The sequence below is a fragment of the Helobdella robusta genome (genome assembly GCF_000326865.2).
Source record: "Helobdella robusta unplaced genomic scaffold HELROscaffold_9, whole genome shotgun sequence".
NCBI classification, from domain to species: domain Eukaryota; kingdom Metazoa; phylum Annelida; class Clitellata; order Rhynchobdellida; family Glossiphoniidae; genus Helobdella; species Helobdella robusta.
Genome location: NW_008705512.1, coordinates 2,546,860 through 2,572,788, shown reverse-complemented (window position 1 = coordinate 2,572,788; position 25,929 = coordinate 2,546,860). Strand labels below are relative to the sequence as shown.

General features: G+C 33.4%; 5 protein-coding genes across 5 annotated transcripts; 1 reads left to right on the top strand and 4 right to left on the bottom strand.

Moving 5' to 3' along the window:
- Positions 1–254: 254 nt before the first annotated feature.
- Positions 255–3,279, bottom strand: HELRODRAFT_166170 (hypothetical protein; the record flags this gene model as incomplete). Its single annotated transcript, XM_009033175.1, has 5 exons — positions 255–373; positions 841–924; positions 1,777–1,872; positions 2,339–2,608; positions 3,153–3,279. The coding sequence occupies 5 exons, from the start codon at positions 3,277–3,279 to the stop codon at positions 255–257; spliced, it is 696 nt and encodes a 231-aa protein (XP_009031423.1).
- Positions 3,280–3,687: 408 nt separating this feature from the next.
- On the bottom strand, positions 3,688–4,219 carry HELRODRAFT_166169 (hypothetical protein; the record flags this gene model as incomplete). The annotated part of the gene is made up of 2 exons (XM_009033174.1): positions 3,688–3,902; positions 4,027–4,219. 2 exons carry the CDS (start codon positions 4,217–4,219, stop codon positions 3,688–3,690), a joined length of 408 nt encoding a protein of 135 aa, XP_009031422.1.
- A 591-nt stretch (positions 4,220–4,810) lies between these two features.
- HELRODRAFT_166168 (hypothetical protein) lies at positions 4,811–8,903 on the bottom strand (the record flags this gene model as incomplete). Its single annotated transcript, XM_009033173.1, has 10 exons — positions 4,811–4,917; positions 5,162–5,269; positions 5,540–5,599; positions 5,803–5,898; positions 6,203–6,463; positions 6,643–6,763; positions 7,042–7,235; positions 7,339–7,524; positions 8,119–8,217; positions 8,858–8,903. 10 exons carry the CDS (start codon positions 8,901–8,903, stop codon positions 4,811–4,813), a joined length of 1,278 nt encoding a protein of 425 aa, XP_009031421.1.
- A 464-nt stretch (positions 8,904–9,367) lies between these two features.
- HELRODRAFT_189875 (hypothetical protein) lies at positions 9,368–17,691 on the top strand. Its single transcript, XM_009033172.1, has 15 exons — positions 9,368–9,701; positions 10,104–10,201; positions 10,461–10,627; positions 10,752–10,824; positions 11,180–11,283; positions 11,639–11,813; positions 12,019–12,132; positions 12,403–12,467; positions 13,148–13,276; positions 13,437–13,615; positions 13,893–14,106; positions 14,345–14,407; positions 15,036–15,184; positions 15,548–16,009; positions 16,388–17,691. Exons 1-15 carry the CDS (start codon positions 9,514–9,516, stop codon positions 17,385–17,387), a joined length of 3,180 nt encoding a protein of 1,059 aa, XP_009031420.1. The 5' UTR covers positions 9,368–9,513; the 3' UTR covers positions 17,388–17,691.
- A 6,265-nt stretch (positions 17,692–23,956) lies between these two features.
- HELRODRAFT_71011 (hypothetical protein) lies at positions 23,957–25,437 on the bottom strand (the record flags this gene model as incomplete). The annotated part of the gene is made up of 3 exons (XM_009032955.1): positions 23,957–24,325; positions 24,994–25,082; positions 25,275–25,437. Coding segments are annotated over 3 exons (621 nt in total), but the record flags the coding sequence as incomplete, so codon positions are not given.
- Between the last annotated feature and the right edge of the window lie 492 nt (positions 25,438–25,929).

The window sequence follows — 25,929 nt, the reverse complement described above, 5'->3', positions numbered from 1 at the left end:
TCCCTTGTAGAACTTAAATCATGTTATATTTCATTGTATGTAATTAATCATTTTTAAAAGATTTAATGAAATACAAACAACATAGAGAAAGAAAGAGAGAGAAGGAGAGAGAGAAGGAGAAAGAGAGAAATCTTAAATCGTATCACACGTAAATATTGATTGCAATCAAAAGTTATCTATAAAAAAAATTACTAAATCATTCATTTGATATTCATCTGAAAAGTTAATAAGCCGAGTATAGGTAGAACATGCATCTAAGCAATGGAAGGGGCAGGGGTTGCCGTGATATGGGCAGCCCTACCATCAGTTGATAGCATGGAGCCACTGTACATACTCACAGTTGACGCTTTATCAGCGTTTTCAGCTTTCAAATCTAATTAATACATACGATGTTATCAATGAATGTAATGTAATGGTTATGATTCAACGTATTGTAATACATAATACAATTATATGGTGTTAGGACATTAGATTAATAATATGAAAAACTATAGAACATCAGAATAATGAAATGGACGACAGCTTGCAAGTTACAACTCAAAGCATAAGTGACTCCTAATCAAATTAAACTGATTGGTTTCAGCTGGTCAGTGCTACGGACAAAATTTTAATCAGATCACATACTGATACACAGAAAGTATGATGACAGCCATTTATTAAATCAGTAGACTAGCTATTTAATTTAATGGTAACACAACAATCTAGTGAACAAGCTAAAGGACTATAATGGATATAATTACAATAATTATTATTCAATGTTAATATAATAACAAATAATAATAAACAATAATCATTTAATAAAATATTTAAAAAATATTAAGTTGAAACAAAAGAATGGACCAGTGGCCGGCACAATAACGCCATCTTCGGACTGGATGGAGCCACCGTACATCGTCACCGTCGACGCTTTCTCCATCACGGCCGCTTTATACGTGACGAATGATGGCCATGGAATAAAGAATGATTAATTTGAAATATATTTTAACAAAATTTTTGGACTTTCAGACAAACCTTTAAAAATATGTGAAATTTCCTTAAAAGATAAGCTTGAACATACATTTGAAATTTGTATAAAATTAAAAAACTTACCTTTAGCATTTTTGTCTGAAAAATTTTATTGAATAAAAATTAATTCTAAAAAAAATAAATGTAGAAAAAAACGTTGAAAAAGCTGTACATATTATTTGTTACTATTTCTCTTCTTCTTACTATTCAATCAGTCAATCAATCAATCAATCAATCAATCAATCAATCAATCAATCAATCAATCAATCAATCAATCAATCAATCAATCAATCAATCAATCAATCAATCAATCAATCAATCAATCAATCAATCAATCAATCAATCAATCAATCAATCAATCAATCAATCAATCAATCAATCAATCAATCAATCAATCAATCAATCAATCAATCAATCAATCAATCAATCAATCAACCAATCAATCAACCAATCAATCAACCTATTAATCAACCAGTCAACCAATCAACCAATCAATCAACTAACCAATCAATTCACCAACCAATAAATCAACCAATAAATCAACCAATCAATCAACCAATCAATCAACCAATCAACCAATCAACCAACCAACCAATCAATCAATCTTACTCTTAACATGATTTGTAGGAAACGATTTCAATATTCAAACTTTTAACATTGATAATTACGCAGCAACCAAATAAACATAAAATTTTATTGTCACATTAGTGAATCATTTTTTTTTTCAAATTATTTTCTAAAAATATTGCGTGGGGGGAGGGAAAAACTGACCTTTGCGGACGACGACAGCGGCCACGCCGATGAGGATGGCCACCAAAAAGAGCCCGATCAACGTGCCAGACACGAGGGTGTATCCACTTGATCTCACTTCGGTCGGCGTTTGTCAATCAAGGATTTTTTAATAAAAACGCCAGTTACAAAAATTTGAATTTCATGAAACGTGATTTATTATTATTACTGTTATTATTATTATTATTAGTAGTAGTAGTAGTAGAAGTAGTAGTAGTAGTAGTAGTAGTAGTAGTAGTAGTAGCAGCAGCAGCAGCAGCAGCAGCAGCAGCAGTAGTAGTAGTAGTAGTAGTAGTAGTAGTAGTAGTAGTAGTAGTAGTAGTAGTAGTAGTAGTGGTAGTAATATGCCTGTAATGCTACGATGGATGATGTATGTAATTAATTGAAGTTTGACGCAAATTCTCTCACCTTTGATATTAACACTTCCTATAATTAAAAAAAAACATACACACGATTACAAATATCTGTTTTAAATTCAAAATGTGGTGTAGACTCATCAAACTCTAATGACCACGTAAGAGTTCACAAATTTACTTCGGCAGACCTTGCTGGACCTTGACGGTTACGTTGGCGGATGAGGTGGTGAGTTCCTTGCCAATGAGGTTGAAGGCCTCGCACAGAACTCTGTAAGTGCCATGCCCACTGATGAACACCTCGTTATCCTTCGCAGTGAACTTTGTGGGTACGTTCTTCATTTTGATCCTTTTTGTCACGTTGAACTTCCAGATGGAGGCTGGAGGGACAGCGTCGGACAGGCAGGTCACCTTGCCCGCGGTGGCCTTCGAAGTGTCCAATGTCACGTCATGTACCGCTACTGTTGTTTGTTCGTACGTTTGTGTCTGTGTTTGTGTGTGTCTCTGAGTGTGTTTGTGTGGTGTGTGTGTCTCTGGGTGTGTTTGTTTGTGTGGTGTGTGATTGCGTGCGTGTTTGTGTGGTGTGTGTTTGTGTGTGTGTTTGTTAGTGTGTGTGTAATGAACATTCGTCAAATTTTATGTCTGTATTTAAATTTATATATGTACATAATAAACAAAAATTAATTTTTTACATGTTTATGTAATACGTGGTTTTGAAGTTTGCCTTATTAAACAAATAAGTATTGATTGAAAATGTTATTAACTGGTTATAATATATATTACGGACGATAATAAACTGATGAAAAAAAAACAGAAATGAGTCATGCGATTCACGTGAACACACAAGAAGGTCTATAAGAATGTTTAAAATAATCACCTGCCAGAAAATCTTTTGCCGATAATTATTTTTTACAAAAATAAAGTCATTCGTGTATAACTGGCAAGATAAGAACACTTATAATGATAACTTTATGGTGACTTGATGGTTAAACGAAGCCAACCAACTATAAAGGGGATAATCGACCCAGAACAAGGAAACACCGAAATTGAAGTAGTCCACTTTCACCTGAATTTCAAAAGGTGGCAGCTTCTTATCGAAATTGCACTTTGCAATCACCTCCCCTTTCTTCATAATATGTTTATCAAATTCGTGAACATTATTATTTTTCAAATTATAAGAAATGTCCTATTGCCCTATTTCTAATTAGTGCAAATATTGAAACTATGTAATATGGTAAAGTTATATTTATATAAATTATATATATACTGTGAACATACAAGCATCTGGGCACATACACAATATGTATTTATGTATGTATATATGTATATATATATATATATATATATATATATATATATGTATATATATATGTGTGTGTGTGTGTATTATATAAATTATAGCTTTACCGATAATTTGTTTATAAAATAATTAAATGATACATTAATGAGATAATAATTATTGAAAATGTCTTTTTTAACGAACAATGTAATAATTAATATCGTAGCTGCAGATTTGAGTTTATTTTACATTAGACTGGGGTTACATGATGAAACACAACTGATTGATCACCAGATATCTGAACTGATCCTCCTTGACCACCTCATCGGTTTGAACGCTGATGTGGCCGGCATCCATGGCGTTCGCCACAAACGACAACTTAATGGAATCGTTCTGGAATTGTTTGTACTTAAAGAGAATCTGACTGACCCAGGTGCGGTCGTAGTAGGATGGCCTGCTTGATATATTGCTCTCAACTGGTTGTTCAAAATTTACATTTTGAAATTTTAAATACTGAAATTAGTATAGCGCTGTCGTATTTGTGTTTTATGTGGTTGAAGAATAATAATGTTTATTATATTTAGCACATCATATGACGACCTTCTATAATAGCGAATACTTTAAAACTGGTATCGTCAGTTTCGATGTAACAGCTGATGAGCATGGAATATGGAGAGGCAAGCAGGTGGTCCCTGGAGAGTTTCAGGGCGTCTCCACCCTCCGTACATCCATCGTAGTCACTCAGGTCCTCATTGTTCGTCGCACTTACCAGTTTCAGCACGTAATCTGACATTAGAAGATTATTAGGGCGAATACAGGGAAACAAATTTTGTGCAATTTTACTTAAAAGTTTTATTCAAGATTTCAAGTTTCTTACAATCTTCGGTTTCCGATTTGATTAGCTGGAAAAAAATGAGCAGAATATAAATTACCATGCTAACATATATTGTTTACACTTTACTTACATAGTTTGTTTTTCATGTGGATGTTTACAAACCTAGCGCAAACAATACGTCAAAACGCTTTCATGGTTTTTTGAAATTAATTTTCATAAAAATATTTAAATAGTTCATAAGATTTAAGTAATAATAATAATATTAAAGGATAGCCGATCTGAGCATAAATTTTTAAATTTATTGACATATGCAATCACGAAGTTGACCCACTGGATTATTTTCTACAACCAACATTTACAAAACAATCAACTTAAAAACTGACATTTTCAAAATTATTGAATCTTGTAACTTTTTAAAATGAAAAAATTTAGAAAAAGTCAAGATTTCAAATTTATCAGTAGATTGCTCAAACTGTTCAATTTTTAATCGCAGTAATACGATAACCCTTAAACACACAAAAATTTATAATGATTAAAAACCAAAAAATTTTATTTTTGAGAGATTTGAGCTAGTTTCAAATGGAGGTCGACGTCATGTGAAATTTCATTCTTTTCGGATTCTAGTGCTGTCGATTCTTCACTTACAGCCTCGTTATCTGTCGCATGGTGTGGTAGTCAGGTTTGTGTAAGTTGTGTGCGCGTGTGTTTGTGTGTATGTGACGTGCGTGTGTTTTGTGTTTGGGTGTTCTTGACATTGTTGTACCTTATATTATTTATAAACACATTTGGTCCTTAAAACCTATCACCATTAATTTCTATGATTTTACTTTTATAATAAAAAAAAATTGTCTACAGTTAAGTTGTGCCAAAACATACGAACGAATATTTTAAAACTCCAACTTGGTTGTGATTGTATAAATAAAATGAGACACATGAAACCGCCGAACATAATGTAATACCCATAATTACTTTGCAACGAATGGAGGACTACGTTGTCGTCGTGAACGGCTGCTCGTTGCAAGAAAAATTTTTACCAATTTTATTTTAATTTTTATTAATTTTAATTTAATTTTTATTAATTCTAATTATTTTCAATTCAATTTTTATTGATTTAATTTATTTTTTTTTAATTTAATTGAATTTACGACAACAGCGACGAACTAATTTTGCAATATTAATATACTACTGCTCTATCGTTTCTAGTTACACACCGATAATGATGATGATGATGATAATAATAATAATAATAATAATAATAATAATAATAATAATTGATACTCGATGAGGTGATCATGGTCTTCCTCAACCGTCTTCTCAACCTTACCCGTTTTTTGACTCCTGAAAATTTTTTTAAAATTTGGTTATTAATAATGTAAAGTAGGGAAAAGTGAGACGTTCTTAAAATAACGCAAAATAACTCTAGTATTTAATTTCTTTTTTGTAATTGTGTTTAATGTAGGAAGCAATGACATGATGATGATGACGACTATGACTTTCAATATTAATATGGATGGCTGTGGCATGGCAGCACAAGAACTCACTGTTCGTAGCGAAGAGGATTAGTAAGGATGCAGCCAGGAAGATAAAGAAAATTGGGATTAAGAGGGATATGGCAATCTTTTCTGATAGCTCCATATCTGACAAAAAAATGTTTTATAATTTTCATTAGAAAAAAACGGATGGAAAGTACTCCAGTCTTGCAGTTGCACGTGGTTATGTGTTGAATGAAGCAACCATCATGCAAAATGATACCATACCTCCAATTTCTTTTTCTGGTAATTGAAATAAATAATAATTTGAGTTTTATCATCATTTATAATCGTAAAATTATTTTGAGAAATTACTTTTTGTTATTCAAAAAAGTGAAAAAACCAAACTTGTACCTAAAAATGTTTTGATCTATGATAGAGACAAGATACGAACAATTAATTATTATCGAACCCGAGCCAACGGTGACATTCTGGACGACCCAAGCTGAACTCTGCTCATTGCCGATGCTGTTGAAGGCAGTGCAGTTGACTTGATAGACACCGTCCTCTTCGAAGTGGAGCAGATTGTCGTCAGTTGTGTACTCCCTCATGTCCTTGTGCGTCAAACCGATGATGCTAAAACTCCAGCGATGGGCGGCAGGGTTGGAAACTGAGAGGCACTCGTACGTGTGCGAATCATTCTCGTTGCCCACCAGGCTTACGTTCTGAACGTCTTCTTAAAAATTTTTGTTTCAATTGTTCTAATGTTTTGAAAGTTTGTATAAGTTATGAATGCCAACAATATTTTGTGACAGATGTACGGTGGGTGATTTTTAAAGTAATGAAAAAGTATACATAGAATTATTGTCAGTTGTTAGTGGATGGTCGTTAGTGAAAGTAAAATAATCTAACGGTAAGGATAATAATTGATGGAGTACAAATGAATGTGGTTCTTGTATTTCTTCAACTTCATCACTATCCTGTATTCACTGATCCTCCGTTGAAACGAACTTTTAACAGTTATAAAGCCAACCTAGAATAAATTTTGTCGCTTTGCTGCTAAATTAAAACTGTTTTATTAAAACTGACCGTTCGCGAATATTATTTCTGGAAGTAATAGATCAATTTAATATTGTCAAATTTAAGCAGAAAAAGTGTATTACTATCAAAAATAAGAGTTTCAGTTAATATAGCCTCATCTTATTTATTCCATTTTTTTTACAAATGTAGTATTCACATAATAAAAAAGTATACTTCTCAAAATTCTGATATAAACGAAGCGCGTGATCATTTAAATAAATAAGATCTTACGGTGCGTATTGTGAGTTTATTTATAATTTCCACTTGACTTCTTGCAATGATCGTTGAAGAGTTGAATGCATATGGAATCTTTGGTGTGATGACCACTTCCGTCCTTTCGTCGAGAAACTTTTTGTACATGAGTGTTACAATGGTCACCCACTGGCCGCTACTGTACTGGGCGATGCTTTCTATCTTCCTTCCGGCTGATCGATCAATTTTAATTCATTTATTTTTCTAAAAAATATTTTTCTTTTAATTTCAAGTAATTTTTGACTTATTCTAGCGAGAAACTTTGCAGGAGCTAACTTTCGATGAGGACGTAGACATCGTAGGGCTCACCACCGCCGCTGGTGATGCAGTTGAAGTGTACCGAATGATTGAACTTCTCCAAGTTCAGTTGGTCAAAGTTAATTTGCACCCCTCCTTCACTGCATTCTTTGAAATTTTTCAAATTAATGTCATTCGTTGAGTTGAACAATTTCAGTAAAATCCCTGTTGAATAAAAATTATTCAACAAATAAAATAATTTTATTGAAATTTATCCGCTCCAAATATCATCTAGCGTTATTATTTTATATACGGGTCTACATGACTATTTATATAGCACCATCTAAATCGTTATTTAGGTTTTCTATAAAAGCAGCCCGATAAATTCTTTCTTAGAAGCAGTTTAGAAACTATCCAAAAATTTATTAGCTCTAAAACTTCGCTGCATAAGAAAGAATTAACACGTTCGCATGTACGCAACGCACATGCCACGAATCGGCCACCGATCATTCATAAATTGACATCAAGTAGGAATTTAATTGTCTTAGAAGGGGCCTGAATTCAAATAATTAGGTAAATGATTTTTAAGAATTATTATTTCTCTCTTATTGAATCATTTCAACATCATGCAATTTAAATTTTTTGATGATTTCAAAATTACGCGCTTAAAAGTCAAACGTGTCGTTTAGCAAATGCTCTAGAAATAAAACTTTGTGTTAATCTATTTTGGAAATAAAAGTGCGAAAATATAAAACAACGGTCCACAATTTTTAAGGAACAAATCATTAATATTGGTTGTCTATAGTTCAATCATTAAACCTTTTGCATCAACTTTCGGACTAAGCGAAAAGAAAGTGGAGGAGGTAATAAAGACGAGGAAGATGTTTTGCATTAGGAGAGCTTCATGTGCGTGTCGGTCTGCATGTTTCAACAATTATTATCTCGTTTTTTTGCTTCGTTAATTAGCATTTGTTGGTTTGCTCGTTCCGTTCGTTGTGCTTGTTCATTTTATTTGTTTATAATTTATTTGTTGATTTTTTTAATTTCATATATTCAATGAGCGCGTCATGTAGTTCTTGACTTTATTCAGCTGCACTGCTATGTTATTTTTATGTTTTATAGTAAACGAAATGTAACTGATTGGCGACGGTTGGTTGAGATGGTTAAAGCAAAACTGTGAATTATTTAACAGCTATTTTATTCTATACAAAAAACGTAACATTCACATAATTAGTTTAAAAATGAATTGAAAAAGTAAATTGGTTTAGCATTAACACATTAAATTCAATTCAATCCCAAATATTTACGATATAATTAAACAAACGCGTTTCGATTGATCTTTTGCATAATAAGTTTGAAATCTAATTTCTTATTTAAAAACGAATTTTGTTATAAAAATCATTTTAATAATAACATCTTTTGCCTATCTAAAGATTTGAAATTATGTAAAAAAAAACAATTTTCCTTTTTATATAAATCATTTTTAGGTCTTTTAAATTTCAAGCTGAAAAAAAATAAACCATTCATCAACACATTTGCATGCATTTGTGAGAACTACCAACGTACCCGAAATATTTTGTGCAGAAGAATTCGAACCTGGTCATTGCGCCATGGTTTTATAAAGTGATAGCGCGATATGAGCATATCATTCACTGATGTCGACCAATCTCAAGTTTGATATGATTTTCAGAATTTGTTTAACTATATAAACTTTATTAAATCAGCGCTGAAATAAATTAACTCAGAAATGTTAACGCATTAACTAAATTTTAGGCTGTGGCATTTTATGCAATTTTTAGGATATATTTAAAAGTAATGAAAGTAGTTAAAAACGCTTTCAAGTAAAGTTTAGTTCATGCATACATTAAGTAGGAGTTCGTGTGCGTTCTTTCAATTCCTATCTAAAATAATTCTATGGCCATATATATAGAATATTCCTTATATATTCTATATATATGCCTACGGCATAATTCATAGTTTCAATTCAAGCTCATTTCCTGTGCACATTTCGTTTCAGCAATTCAGCACATCACTTTTTGAAAACATGTTTGAACGAAATACAAAAGTAAACTTGCCTGATAGATTTTCTTGTTAAATAAATTAGTTTGTTAAAATTGTTATTCCATTTGTTATGTTGCGAGGTTTTTAGTTTAAAAATTATTTGTAACAATTTTTATCGGTTTAAAAATAAAAAATAAAAATTGGAAGATAGTCATGGAAATAGCTGAACTTGCACTGCCCAACAAGAAGAAGGCAGGGGACAACGCCAATGAAGATGGCACATATTCCAATGCTGAAGATTATTACGTTGATGTGTGCCGCATGAACGGCTTGTACCCACTGCCATACATCATCTCACAATTCAAAAATAAAAGATTGGAATTGAGTGTTGGCAAGTTAAGGTTTGTATTGTAATTGTAGCAATATTATTAATAATACTTAATTAAAAAGTAATTATTAATTACAAAATCAATGAATTGTTTATAAAAATATTAAAAATTAAGTTAAATAAAAAAATAATTTAGATTAGAAAATGTTAGTTCTAAATTTTTATTTTGAAAGTTGAAATAAAAAATGAATTTATTTTATATTTTTCATATATTATATAATATAATATAATTATAATGATAATCTCAAGTCAAAATTATGTATGGAAAATTCAAAATCAAATTTATTTAATATTTAATCTTTGGTTGACATGATGTGTCATTTATTGACTTGGAATTGTTTAAATAAAAAATGGTAAATGTTGAGATGTTTCATAATTTTGTAAAACAGTAAAAATATTCAGTGCTTTTTTTTAGATTAGAGGAATGGGCTGTTATCATGTGCACGGTGAAGCAATGCTCACATTTGGAAAGTATCACCATTAAAGGAATGAAATATAACTACGATGAACTAAGTTCGTTTTAATTTTTAATTTTTTGCTTCTGCATATTCAATGGAATTTTATGTTTCTACTTTGAAAAAATTTAGTAAAAGGTTGTTATTAAACTACTCATTTTGTGTTTTCAATGTTATATTACATAAAAACTGATCATAATGGTATATAATTGTATCATATGTTCATTTGGTTCGTTTTTAATTGAATTAAATGAGATTTGAAAATAACCTTTCAACAAGCTTTAAGAAATGATGAAAATACTTTGATAAATGATCAGAAAGCAGCAAGAACAGTCAGAAAAAGCAAAAGATGTTAATGTTAAGGGAATATGTTTCGAGGCTGAGCAAAGCCATTCGAGACTGCCTTTGTATCAGTTCCTACCTCACCAACCTAACACTGGATACTCTGCCATTGAGTGATCGAGATGTTGAAGCCATCAGCAAGGTTTTTTATTATAAATCTTTTATATTATAATAACATTCATAACTGTCATTAATTTGCAATAAAATTGACTATCACTAATTTATTCTAATTAATTAATTAAAATATTTTAAAATCTATGTCACAGGGTTTGTATGTAAACAGAAGTTTGGTTTATCTTTCACTTGAAGGTTCACTGAAAGATGGAGAGCAGCTTGAAGGTAGTGTTGCCCTCACTGTCACATGCTCAATTTTTTTTAAGCCTTTACAATCAAAAATAGGAATGTATAGATCAATAGTGTGGCTTATGACAGTCTAGCAAAACATTTTTCATCTATTTAATGTCTTCCTAAATGACTAAATTCTAGGGTTTTGTATTTAAAGTTTATTTATTTAGAGTTTATTCAAATGATTGAACTCTTTGATGGCTCTCGGTTTTAAATTGGTAATATCTTAATTTGCATTACTTTAATTTTAATGATATTTCATGTTTTTAGTTGAAGAGAAAGAAAAAATAATAATAACTTTCGTAACTTTGCATTTATCATTATTAATAAAAATGATTTAAAACGAAAGTTGTCTGCAAGGGGATAGTGGACAACATGAGTTTGAAGTTTTTAAATCTTACTAGTTGCAACATATTTGGCAAGTCGGCCAGTGTGCTAGCCTGGCTCATCAGGGTTTGTTGAATTTATAGTCTTTGGTTGATGTTTTGGTGGTCGAGATTTTATTTACTGGTTTATGTTGATCTTGTACATACGCTGATTGAGTTGAATGGTAGATTATCTTACTTAAAACCATATGGAGATTGACAAATAATGCTGTATATCGATCCATTTTTGCATTCATTCCATTTATTATTGATTGCTTTGGTGTTGAAAACTTAAATTTACGAATTTTCTCAATGGAATGTACATTTATATTTGTTTGTCATACAACTCTAAAAATAATAATCATCTGTCAGTTGCATCCTTATAAGCTGCATGGACTTTCAATCAATCAAATGATAGTACACGTTAACAATAAACACTACAGATGCAATCTTCCATGCGTCACAGCGAGATATGGAAGAACAGTTTGAGGTACCGCAAGCCCCAGTTGGACGGCATGGGCGGACTGCGAAGGTTCACCCTGAACAACAACCCACAGATCAGCAATCAGGACATTCAGTTACTTAGTTCTGCACTCCTTGATGACCTCTGGGTCAGAGGTCGGTTGGTAGGATATTGAGGATTTAAATGGGTAGTTTGCTTGAATGATATAGCAAGTGTTGTTGTTGTGGTTGATGGTCATTGCTAAGCACTCAGAGAGGAAAAGAGTTATAAATAAGAAAATTCGTTTAGTAATTGAATTAGTAATCGATGTTGCTCAATTAAGGTTGACTGATAGTTACATGTTGATTGTTTTCAATGCAGCAATTGACTTGCAGTGCTGCAACATAACTGACGTCGGGGCCCAGTACATCCTTGATATGTTGAAGTTTAACACATCTCTTGTTGTCATCGACATCAGGAACAACAGCCAGATAAGTAAGTTGCTGGTCTGTTGGTTGGTTGGTTGGTTGGTCTGTTGGCTGGTTGGTTGGTTGGTTGGTTGGTCTGTTGGCTGGTTGGTTGGTTGGTTGGTTGGTTGGTTGGTTGGTCTGTTGGTCTGAATGTGATGGTTTTTATTGTATGAGTTCGTCAAATTTTACCATCGTTTTCATCATTGCAATCTACTCACTTCTTGCGAACAATTCTGTAAAGAATAACAAACAGCACTTATAAACATTTACTAAATTTTTCAACAACTTTCTTCAGATAAGAAAATACTGGAGAGCATTTTGGATCAGCTCACCATAAACTGTGGAGGTCATGAAACTGAGGTTGATGAAGCTGCTGCAGCAGCTGTTCTTGTTGTTGTTGATGATGATGATAATAATTATTTAACAGAGTAAGATGTGACTTGGATGCTGATGTCGATAGTTATAGAAGTGATAATGTAGATAATGTGATAATGTATATAATTATTTATATAATGGATGACAATGTGGTTGGTAACATTTATGCATACCTAGTTTAAATCTCAAATATTACATTTTTTCTCGTTGATTGTTACTTCAAAAAAGCACATAATAACAAGATGACAAAAATGTTCATCGATAAAATTGCAGACACACTCATCACATTTGGATGGCTATTAATCGTTATGTAACAGGTAAAATTCCAAAGAATGCAGCCAGATAGACAATTCATTAAAATATGCTAGCTCTCAGAGCTTATGGTGGATGCCTTTGCAGCTTTTTAGCATAGCAACTTGAAAGGAGTTTTTTGGTTATAAACACACAAAGTTCCAAATACAGCAACCGGAGCATATAAATTGAAATTTTGATAGTGCTGTTTTCTTTATATACATACATGGATGTGGTAGAGGTTGTAGTATTGTCATCAAATTTATATCACTTAGTATGCATTGCATATGTTTGCAGATTACAGAAATTTTTAAAACATGCTTTTGCATAGCACTGCATTACTTTTAATATCTTACCACATTGACAACTTGCAGTACATGTGGATGAAGTTGGAAGAATTCCACCAGTCTTCAAGTCGACCAGCAACCAGCCAACAGGTCTCATCAGCCAACCATCATCCATCTAATAAGCAGTTAATGCCTTTTGTGAGGAAAAATAGCGCGGTGGGTATTGGACAATGTTTACATTATGTTAAACATACGGTGGTTTTTATATGTAGATGAAATTTCATTCCCCAATAATTTCATTTTATTGGTGTTTAATTTTAAATCTACTCACATATTGAATTGCCTTTATATTTAACGATCTGTCCGAATTTTTCAGATCAAATCTCCAACCGGTGCGAGGTGTAAGTCAAGAATCTCTGTGAACAACAGCAACAACGTCAACAAAAACAACAACATGGTCGTCCAAACAAACGCCAACAGAAACAACACTCATTCTAACAATCAAAAGCAGTATGGACTGCCCTGGAGGACTGCGTTGAGAGCTGCTCGATTCAGGTTGTTGACCGTTGCTGTTCAAATTAGCAAATGTCCACTGAATTCAACGAATGTCCACTGATGTTGATAAATGTCTAATAATGTCGGCTGTTTGGTTGATCTACTCTCTGATTTACATTGCAGCTTTGGCGAATTAAGTTTTCATTAGTTTGGAAACTGTCTGCAAGTTCTGCATATTAATTAAAATCTTTTATTTAAATTGGTAGGAGTATTTAACCATAAACCTAACAGTTCCATAATTTGAATAAGACCTTATAAAAATATAATTGCCAAGCAGATCCCCAACTGCAGCTTCGACGACGCGTTCACTAGTAGGCAAGGTGCAGCATACTACAGTCCATGCTAGGAGGAAAATAAGTTCATGCAAAAAACAGGATGACGATGTTTATGATGTCACTGATGAAGATGATGAGGAGGATGGTGATGTTGATAAGAGCATAACAAGATCCAGGAGTATGGATAACATTAAAAAGAAGCAGCCAGAATTACCTGTTTGTTTCTAATATGAATCATGTTTTTTGTTATCTCTGGGGTCATTCATCATCAGTTCATCTAATCATTCAGTTTCAACGTCAACTTACCGTGATACAAATTTTATAGTGTGGATGATGAAGGATGATCAGCTGTAATGTGATATAATAAGATAATATTTTGTTATCCCGATGTGATAGCTAAGAGAATGATGCTTGTGATGATGATATTAATAAAATAAAGATGATAACTCTGTAGGGCGATGTCAGTGAGTGGCAGCGATCAGAACAAAATTTGGAGTCCGTCAGGGAAATTGAAAGAGTAAGCTTCTAACTTCTAACTACATTGCATGCTGTTTAGCCTTACTCCACTGTACGACTCTCTTTCTCCATATCATCATGATGTTCATCTTCATACTTTATTTAATATCTTAGCGATAAATCTTTTCAAGAATATGCACATCAGAGTTGTCTTGCATAAACTAATCTTTTAATTTAACAGTATCTGGTGTTGTTAAGTTATAAAATCGTAATGCCACAATATCAGTTTTTATTACTATGTATCTCCAACAGGTTTCAACATCTTCTAATCTCGTGTATGATTGTCATCTATATATTAACTTTCATTTGAGAGCATGTTTTTTTTCATGCAAACATGTTTATTTCTGCCAATATTTGTTTCACCTGGTCTTAGGTATTCATTGATATATACAAACAGTAAATAAATAAACAAATAAATAAATAAATATTTAGTTAATTGTAGGTTTTACGAAAAATAATACAACTTATCCAAAACATTTTAAAACATAATTAAACATGTGTTTGTCTTATAAGAAATATAGAAATATAACAAACTCTGAGTTCAGTGGTTAACAAAAGTTGTAAATTATTTTGGATAAATTGTAAAATTTCCGGTAAAACCTTAATACTTTTTTAACTTAATTGAAAAGTTGAAACTGGAGAATGACCGACTTAAGGCGAGGTGTGAAGAGTTGGAGGAAAACAGACAGATGATGGTCGAGAGCGAGGAGGCACTGGACAGTATCGAGGCCTCTTTCAAACAGTTCAACAACTTCCTCGAGATGCTCAAACAGATCGGGTAGATAGATCATTATTGTTATGTGTTATGTTATCACTAATGAATATCATATAATAACCATAATAATATTTCAAAAACATAATTTTTAAGATATTATTATAGCTATAATTATTATTATTATATTACTAAAACTTCGTTTCTCAATCATCAAGGCAGTTAACTCAGGTGTTCATCTTGGCTTGTAAGATGGCATTTATATGTAATTTTGTAACAACATTCTGTCTTCAGATTGTCACATAGAATTTTATTTTTTTATATTTTTCTTAACTGTTGTCGAGCATTCTTTTACAATTTTTACGACAATTATATGTACCCGCGCACGATCAGTTAATAACAATTTTTACCTCTTCACGCGGCAACCAGTTTAGGACCACTGATATCGATGGCAGAACTCGATCCGACGCTACTCAACTTCCCAGCGCCACCGTCACTGTCTGCCTCGCTATCCCCATCGAGGTTACAGCAACCCATCAACGAAACGTCACAAATATCTTACGTCGACCACAACGACAACCAGAATAAAAACAACAACAACGGCAGAGATGGCGTAGATCAAACCGCTTTTAATTTCACCATTGACAATGCAGCGCAAGATAATGAAGGCCTGGTCGAAGATGACAGCCGCAGATTTGATGAATCCCTCTTCAGCCACAACGTGTACAACTACGGCCATGACTCCAGCATCAGCCTCGGTGACCAATTGCAAAACAGAACCCTACTCAACTCAACAGCAGCTCAGATGAAATCATTTCTATTGGAACAATCGTCACTATATGGCCAATTGCAATCTAACAAATTGGGTCAAGATGACATAGATATCAACCAGTCAGTTCAATCTCTTTTAAACAGTTTTGAAAGGTTATATTTTTGTTTACTAAAATTTATTATTATTATCATCAGTTATTTTATTATCACTATTGTGGTTGTTGTTTTTATTGTTTTTATTTTACACCTCAAAACCACCTCCACTGTCTGTAACTGCTTCAAGGCATCGGTTGACCACCTACATCTTCGTTAGCGAAATCAACCTCGCTCTTTCAAAGTTGATATCCCTGACAACACATAAACATGTCTTGAAAACTTTTGGTTCATAGTTACCTGATGAACTTTCTTAGTACTAAACACACGACATTATTTGAAGAGCCTTTTTGTTATTTTTAATATTTTAAACATTCCTATAACGAATATTTGAACTTTCTACAGGCCTGCATCAAAATTTGATGAATTGTACATGAAAGCTTTACAGAATAATGATGTGTTGCGCCAATCAGCCATTCCCAAACCAAACGACAACAGCATAAACATTAACAACAACAATATAGTCCAGACCCAGAATAACGCGACCACGACAACGTCAACCAATAACAGGAACTATGACATTCCAGCAAAATTTGACAAACAAAACACAAAAGATCTCTTTGAAAGATATAGCTCAAACAGTTTTCAGAAAAGTGACAACGATGCATTGAGAATTGATGCTCCACACAAGAAAACTTTAACGGAACACATTGACTCTCTCTTCAACATTCCACCACCAATCAAAGAATCTTCTAGGAATGTATTTGTTCCTGCAGAACAAGATCCAGCAGGATTTGATAATTACAAACAAGCACTACGACAGCAACAACAGCCACAACAGGCGCAGCAACGATCGCAGCGACACGTACAGCAAACACAATCACAACTGCGCCAGCCGCTAGTCCAACAACAGCAGCAACGGCAACAACATTTGCCAGGTCGAGATTCATCTTCACAATTTTCCCAGCAGTCGACATCGCAGCGCCAAACGTTAAAATTTTCACAAATGCACCAGCCGTTCACACATCACTCAAACGCATTGCCGTCACAGCCATCGAGAAAACAGCCTGACAGAATGTCGACCAACTTGGACGCCATGCAGTCCCTATCATCATTGTCATCCTCATCAACTTCCTCATCCTCTTCGATATTAGTTTCACGCATTAATAAAGAGAATCAAGAAGATAACCCTAACAAACGTGCTCATGAAAACATCAAAGAAACTTCAGCAGCCTCTCTTGATGCAGATGACGCAGCAGAAGACGACACAAAAATTTACAAGGAGTACTCGTTTGACATTGAAGGTCTTGATGTTGGCCAGGGTGGAGATTACAGCTTAACTGAATCATTACTCATGCAAAATCTTAATGTCACGAACGAAAAGAATGATCAGAATATTTCTTAAAAACTTGCCTATTATTTTTATTAATTTTATATCGACATTTTAACTTGTTTGTCATTTATTACTTGATAAATCAAAACAACGAGTGAATGCTGATTTATTTTGTGTCGTTTAAAAGTTACTAACATAAATCGAGCTTCTCAAGCATCGCCTGACATCTTCAATGTGATCGTTCATAAGTATCTATTCAGATTAGCGGCCATGTTATCATGAGAACAGACAACAAAAACTGGTGCTTTTAATTGTTTTTTAACTTATTGATTATTTAGATCTAAATAATATATAAGGCCATCTGCCTACATGATGTCAGTTGTTTTCCGTATAATTCGACCTATGGAGGTACGATGTTCTTGTTCTGCGTCGTACAAATCGTACGCAAGGAACCCAACCCAACCATGGATCGAAACATGTATCGCTTGCCTGAACGTTGTTACTGAAACAGCGTCGCTCGAACCAGGTTGAACAATTGCGCGAGGCACATGCAGAGGGGTACATGTTAAATAACTCCTCCTGGGTACCTCTCTATCATGCTAGCTTTCCCGCAGACCGACCAAGTTAATCTAGTTGTAAGTTTATAAAAAACGAACTTCATTAAATTGATCTTCCCTTTTTATTTTCGGTGGAATGAACGGTACTTAGTTATTAATTTTTTAAAACTTCGTTAAATAAGAAAAATTGAAAAAAAATAAATAAAAAGGCCAAACTTAAAAATTGTTTGATGCATGATGGTACAAACAAAACAGGTTGCAGAGATATACAAAACACCTATACTCTAGTTAACTCTAGCCTTTTGGATAAAACAAAATAAAATATGATCTACAATACAAATGTAAAACGCTAAGCCGTCTACCGAACTGCATTTTCTACATGAAGTCTCATGCGGAAGCCAGGAAATGGAAGGAAAACATCAAATAAATAAATAAATAAACCGTCAAATAAATAAATGATCGATCGCAGTGAATAAATTTGTTGATAGTAACGTAATGACTGAGTGAGTGCATATGTGAGTTGTCAATGATGAATGAATGAATGAATGAATAACCGATGAACGAATGAAGCTGCCGTAACAAACAGTCTTTGAAATAAAAAAAATTGTGCCATTTTTGTTATGAACGAGTTAAATGCACTTTGGTTGAGTGAGGCAAGTTTCATGTCTGACATTTCAATAAATTAGGTACCTTACAGCAGAAAACAAAATAAATCGTACAGAATGACGACAACAGACGCATACAACCAATAAATTTAAAAAAAAACGAAAAAATTAATATAATGAAAAACAGAAGAAGACGATGATTGTTATATAAATCATCAATCACCCTCTATTGAACTCGAACTCAATGGACGTTGCCACACATAAAATGATGGTTGATGGATAGGAGGAACTTAAAATGTACATGATTGTGTCCGCAAATCGTACGTAACTATATTACATGCATTTACATATAACAATTTTATACTAACTCAAATGTGTGTAATGCTATACATATTATACATACAAACACAACAAACAGATACTCTAATACAAATACACAAATATATACACGAATGCATGTAAAATTCAGTCATTCTTCATTCAAGTGATTGCTGCCACATTTCTTAATTTGCGAATAAGACCACCTTGATGTGCAATGATGTTTGCGCGTTAATTAGTGAAAGTAATGATTGCCTAATGTCTGATTGTGCTCGATGATTGGTTGCGAAATGATCAAAGCGTGCGTGTTTTAATGGTTTTGTAATGAAAGAGACAACATCGAACATACCTGCCACGAAAATTATAAGCCTGACTAGAAGCATGCTGTATTTCAATCATTAGAAGGTTGTGCTATAAACTGTTAGTCTATAACAACGCTACTGCTGCTACTACCACCGCCACTACTACTACTACTACTACAACTACTACTACTACAGCAACAACTACAACTGTTTTTAATAAACATTGAAATAAAAAGTTGAGTAGAGCATTTTAACATTCAATCAGGTTTATTACACTAAATTCTGTTTTATTAAAATTAAGTCTTAATGAATATAAGAAGAGCGTTGATCCTGTAAATTGTGTAACGAGTTGATCGTAAAAAATGGCTGATTGTGAGTTGCGGAAGAAATGATTTGCAAGACAAAATTCATGTGAGCTGTGTAGAAAAGTTCGCATCCAAACAAATTAAACAAATAATTACAAATAATTACAAATTTTAATAAAAACAAAAATCCAAAACTGAATGCCTTTGTTTACAACAGAACAAAGTAATTAATTAATATCTGAAGAAAATATCAACAACGAAATGGTTAATGATAAATAACAATAATAATAATTAATAATTAAATATCATCTGAATTTGAAGACCATGATGACGAACAATGTTGAAATTGCTAAACAAAGACATAATAACATAGAGTTAATAACTTTAAATAACACAACGGACTGCATGTACATTGAAAGGTGAGGAAATTAATAATGGAAAATTAACAATAACATCAACAAAGACATCAAACAATAAACTGATCTGATGATAATAATAATAACAAATATACACATATGTAATATATATACATTCGTTTAAATAAATATACATTTATATAAATATAAATGCATACATACACATACATATACACACACACACACACACACATAAATATATATATATATGTCATATATACACATACGTATGCTCATATATATATATATATATACATATATATATATATATATATATATATTATATATATTTGGAGAAAAAATATATATATATACGTTTTTGGGTTTAGACTATCATAAATACAATTATTTTATCAGTGATTTTTATAAATAATTGTGTGTGTGTATATATATATATATATATATATATATATATATATATATATATATATATATATATAAACATTCATATATATATACACACACACAAACACACACAAACACAAACAAACAAAAAGAAATAATTTAAAAATATTTCTTTAATTATTGCTTCTATTGTGGATTTCAACTTTCAGTCTAGCAGTAGCTCTAACGGTAGTGACTTGCTTATTATTATTATTATTATTATTGTTGTTGTTGTTACTAATGTTATTTTTAATGTTGTTGTTATTGTTGTTTTCATTGCTATTTTCTTGGGCTAATTGATGACTGTTGAGATTGACAATCTGCTCATCACTGCTTATGTAAAAAATGAAATTGTTATTGTTGTTATTGCCTCTGCAGTTACTATTATTATTATTATTATTATTATTATTATTATTATTATTATTATTATTATTATGGTTATTATTATTATGCAATACTGACGATGCTGGTGAAGATGTTGAGAATGATGATGATGAAGATGATGATGATCTAGGTGGAAGAGGTGGCGGGGTGTGGATGGAACAAACTGTTGTTATTGTAGGCGAACAACAACTGCAACTGTTGTTGCTGTTGTTGTTGTTTGACGCGTTGTTGTTGATGTTATATAAATTATCTTGCTGACAATTACCATTGTGAACATCACCAACATCTTCATTACCATTCTTACATTTTTTGTTGTTGTTGCTGCTGCTGCAGCTAACACTGTCGCTACTACCACCATTTCCGCCACCACTACTACATCTATATTTGTTGTAGCTGCTGCTGTTACGACTGTTGCTACTGCAAGAGTTGTTGCCGCAAGAATTGTTGTTGATGACGATTGTTGGCGTGACAGAGAATGATATGGAAACATTGGATCCGGAGTTATTGGAGGAGTTCTCTTCGATGATGGTTGAGAGTTTCGTAGGAACAAACTGGTATGGATATTTCGCTAACTTTTTCCTTTTCCTCGATGATGATGACGATGAAGATGATGACGTCGCCGGCCTAACGGCTCTCTTGCCTTTTAATCTGCCCCTGTTGCCGCTTTTTGAGAATTTCGTTGTTTGAGATCTTCTCTTTTTGTTGTTGTTGTTTGTGGTGTTGTAGAGCTCGGCAAAGATGAGTTTGTTGTTCACTTCTATATAAGTTCTGCTGTCGATGGGCGTCAGCTGTTGTAAGCAATTTAGTTGATTAATCTAATCTGAATATATTGGCAGGTGCAAACAACATCCGTGACTGCAGCAAATATTCAAAAATTCATTTTCAATATATTTATTTTTTTATTCAAATAATTACGAACGCACCAGCATCAAAACATCAGCAAAACTTGAACCATCATGCCAGTCAGCCAGAAATATCGTCAAAAAATAACACCATCACTTGAGCCACATAAAAAAACAACACTCCTGATAGTTGACGTTACAACAACAAAACCAACAACAACAACATAGAAAAAACTGTCATAAACTACGTTCATTACAAACAAAACTCCACAACCAAATAACACAAAAAACACAACAGAAACAAAAGAAAACTCCAAAAAAAAGTAGCAACAAACCTCAGGAGTGGGACCAAGGATGGATGCAACAGCCGGCAACAAGATGATACCATTCGTATAACTCAGCATCAACATCATCGTGAACGAGCAAAAGAAATACCTGATGGATAGTGAGGAGAGTAAGGAACGTAGGACATTTACATACAATATTTACATATAACATTTACATATAACATTTACATATAACATTTACATATAACATTTACATACAATATTTACATACAATATTTACACCAAATATTTACATATAACATTTACATACAACATTTACATACAATATTTACATACAATATTTACGCAACAGTTAACCTGTACGTAACATCTATAGACATGCGCGTTAGTTATGAAAGACAGATGTAATGTTGAGAAACAGAATTTAAAAAAAATTCTCAATATACTAAACATGTACAAATTCAGGCATAAATTAAGGACCATAGAATATGATAGGCGAGAATTCTGTAAGTCATAAGATCACGAAATTGACATAATTAAATCTTTCAAAATCTTATCAATTCTCTATTGACACAAACACACACTCACACACACACACACACATATGCATGTTAGTTATATAATTATAAAAAATGACAACTGTGACAGTGAACAGCGCCAATGCTACTCAATAATAACGAAATGCGAGAGCCATTAGAAAATTTAAAAAATAAAAACTGGAATCACGACAGACGCTATCATTGCAAACAGTGCATGCACGGAGGAATGTTGAAAAGAAAGAAATTATCTGCCTGTAAATCAATTAACCAGTCAGTCAAACTACAACATCGTTAGAGCACTTCACTACGTCGCTAGCACATCAAGAGCAACAACAAAAAAAAAACATATGCAACTAATAACATCAACGACAAAGAAAATATGCGATAATTAACGTTAAAAAACAACAAAATAATTATGCAATAAATAAGGAGCAAGGGGCAGAAACAAACTTGATAACGAATGCGAACGGTGAGCAGGCCAGCAGAACGATGCCCAGCAAGGAGGTGATGAGGACGCGTGTTGCCATGGGGAACGACCTTGACAGTGCTCTCCTCATGCGAAGGTCACGAGAGCCGATGCATGTTGTGAAAGCCTGGTTGGTGGATTTGTTGTAGAGATGATAATGATGATGACAATGATGATGACGATGATGGTAGTGATAATGTGAGTAACAATGTTATGTTTAAAAATACGCATAGTTGAAAACATAAACAAACAAAATTAAACAACAACGAGCGAATCAATAAACATAAACTGATGAACAGCAGCAAGAGAGTGCATGCAGCTGTGTGGAGTCTCATGATTCGAGCCGTTGTTGGAAGCTGATCTACCTGGTTCAAGAATCAAGGGTTATCCGTGCAACGCTGCAAAACTTGTGCGTGAGACGTAAGGCTTGCTTGCCCACACGTGCATGTACTGCGTGGTTTATATGCAGATGCACGGCCTTTGTGAAACGAAAGTTTCGCTAGCAGCAAAGAAAATGAAGAATAATTTTTATGTACAACTGTATTACAAAAAAAGCAAAAGTGAGAAGCGCACGAAGTATAAATAGAAGGAAAGAATACAACAACAACAAGGTGACCACATTACTGACCAGCAAAAAAATGATACTGTATTTGATACTGCAGGCTGCGCTGATGATGACGACGACAACCGGAATGACGTTCAGTTTGATGCCCAGCCACCCCATCATGCCACACAACTGGACGATCGTACTGGTGCACGCCAACACCTGCTCGTCATTGACGTGAATGATGAAGAAGATGACGATGACGATGATGATGATAGCAAGAATTAAACTAGCTACGTGAATAATGCAAATGATGTTGAAAAACACGATCATGCAGCAGCAAAAAATTTAATCTCAACTATATAAACAACAAAATAAGAACAATCATTTTATTTTAAATGGCGAAATTATACAATAAACAAAACATTAAAAAATTAACAACGAATTTAAGGATCAAACTAAAACAAAGGCAGAACTTGAGTTTGCAACAAAAAAAACAATCTGAAAACCAAAAAAAAAATATTTAGGATGTTGTTAAGCACAACGATGACGACAATAATAAAGCAAGGATGATATTTTACACGGTGATAAATCAAGAAGAGAAATAAATTAGGCTATAAAAACTAAACTTTGGCATAAAGAACACAAGAAATCACAAAAAGGAACAAACAACAACCAAAATAGCATGTGATTCAGTTACAAAAATCACATGCATCAGTTAAACAGAAAGTGAGCGAGCATAAATAACAACTTAGATAACAAAAGAACTGGTGCAATAAAAAATGAAAATAAGCAACCATAAGAAACCTAGCACACACACGTACACACAAACACAGATACACACACACAAACACACGCATAGAACTAACCATCATTAGAGCCAACAACCAATTCAGTAGGACGAGCAAGCTGAAGAGGAAGATGATGATGAGGACGACGACGACGATGACGAAGAAGTAAATCCTGAGGTTGAAATATTGCTCCCAGTACGAAATGATGATTCCCTGCGGGTAGTTGGGAACGCCGAGGTTCCTGTACGTGTCACAGATCTCACGGATTTTCTGAATGCAATAACGGTACCATCTATTAAGGACTAGGTTGAATCGTAATGGAAATGTCAACAGTAACATAACAAGCACATAAATGGAAGGGCATAAAATGACCACGATGGTAAACATTTTTCAAAAAAATAACCAACGTAGCAAACACGTACGTTTGAATAGTGAGAACAATAACTGAAAAAACGAAATTAATTTGGTTTTTATCTAGACAGGCTTCTTTTCTTTACGTGGTAATGAAGCATTTGATTTTTTACGTAAGGGATTGCTGTGCTCAGCCGTTAAGGTAAAAAATCTGCGAGAACATCCACTAACCAACCAAATGAAACATGATGCCTCTCATCGCTTTGAACTGCTGCGAAAATTGAGATAGATCAAAAATTGTGTGGTGTGGTACGTTTGTACATACTTTCTAATTTGAAGATTATCGCAAGTTAAAGACGTACTATGGTGATGGCGTCATTGCAGTAAGAAGGGTTCTAAAAAGCTACATCATGACTGGCTGATTGGTTAGTTGGTTGGTTATCAGGTTGGTTGGTTATCAGGTTGGTTGGTTCTCAGGTTGGTTGGTTATCAGGTTGGGTGAAGGGAGAACCGTTTACAACAAAAAATGAACTGCTAAACGACAAAAGCAAGCAGCAACTAGCAGCACAACAACAACAACAACTAACATAAAGAGCCTGCATGACATCTTGAGAATTCATAAGATTGCTGATGTAATAAGCCACTTGTGCGAAGGAGATGGGCGACGATGGAGGAACTGAAGGAAGGAAATAAAAATGAGAAAAGTTATTAAAAAAATTATCAAAATGTAAACTTTTGCAAGCAACAATTTACAACAACAATAAAATTAAATAAAAATATTTTAATAAGTTTGTTAACTGCTAAAGGCATGATGAATAAATGATAATACTTCCTCACTATTACAATATACAATACAATACTTCCTCACTATTATAGTTGGGGTCGTTGTCATCGTGAAGCCAGAGGCCAGCCTCAGGGAAGATACTCGCTTGCGACGTTCCATAGGCAAGAGCATCGTTGGAGACCCAGGCACTGAGGTATATGTAGAAGGCAGGCGGGTAGATGACGCCTGTGCTTTCGTTCACCAGACGACCCGTGAACACCTGAGGAAGATAAATAACATGCACGCGTTTTCAATTTTCATCAATGTTCAAGTGAAAGTATTTTATCAACTGATTTAATAACCCTCTGATATTTTATCTATCAGGACATTTTGTTAAAAATTTGAAGAATGAAAGATTTGAATAATTGTTACAAATTTGCAGCAATTACGATTACCAATTGATAATCAATATTAACTGTAGGACAAACTCACCCTTTCCTTACTGATAACATTAGGCACACCAGTTTGCACCATCAGCTTGTACCCCAGCCTACCGAATGATGTTGCATTAGGCAGCCATCCATTCAGCACGATGGCATTGTTTCTTATGTCCTGGTCATATGCATACTGAACATCTACAATTAAAACATCATGATGCTGTTAATGCTTCTTGCTTCAACATCAATTTATGTTAATTACTTATTACGAAATCGGGCCAATGACTAGTCACAAGTGCCAACCAAGCAACCAACTACTAAAC

What these genes read in the sequence shown, in the direction of transcription:
- HELRODRAFT_189875 (XM_009033172.1), top strand. Translation starts at nt 9,514, where the DNA reads ATGGAAATAGCTGAACTTGCACTGCCCAACAAGAAGAAGGCAGGGGAC. An exon ending in TTGTGAGGAAAAATAGCGCG is followed by an intron (nt 13,277 to 13,436) that starts GTGGGTATTGGA and finishes CGAATTTTTCAG; the next exon opens with ATCAAATCTCCAACCGGTGC. An exon ending in TTGAGAGCTGCTCGATTCAG is followed by an intron (nt 13,616 to 13,892) that starts GTTGTTGACCGT and finishes ATTGCCAAGCAG; the next exon opens with ATCCCCAACTGCAGCTTCGA.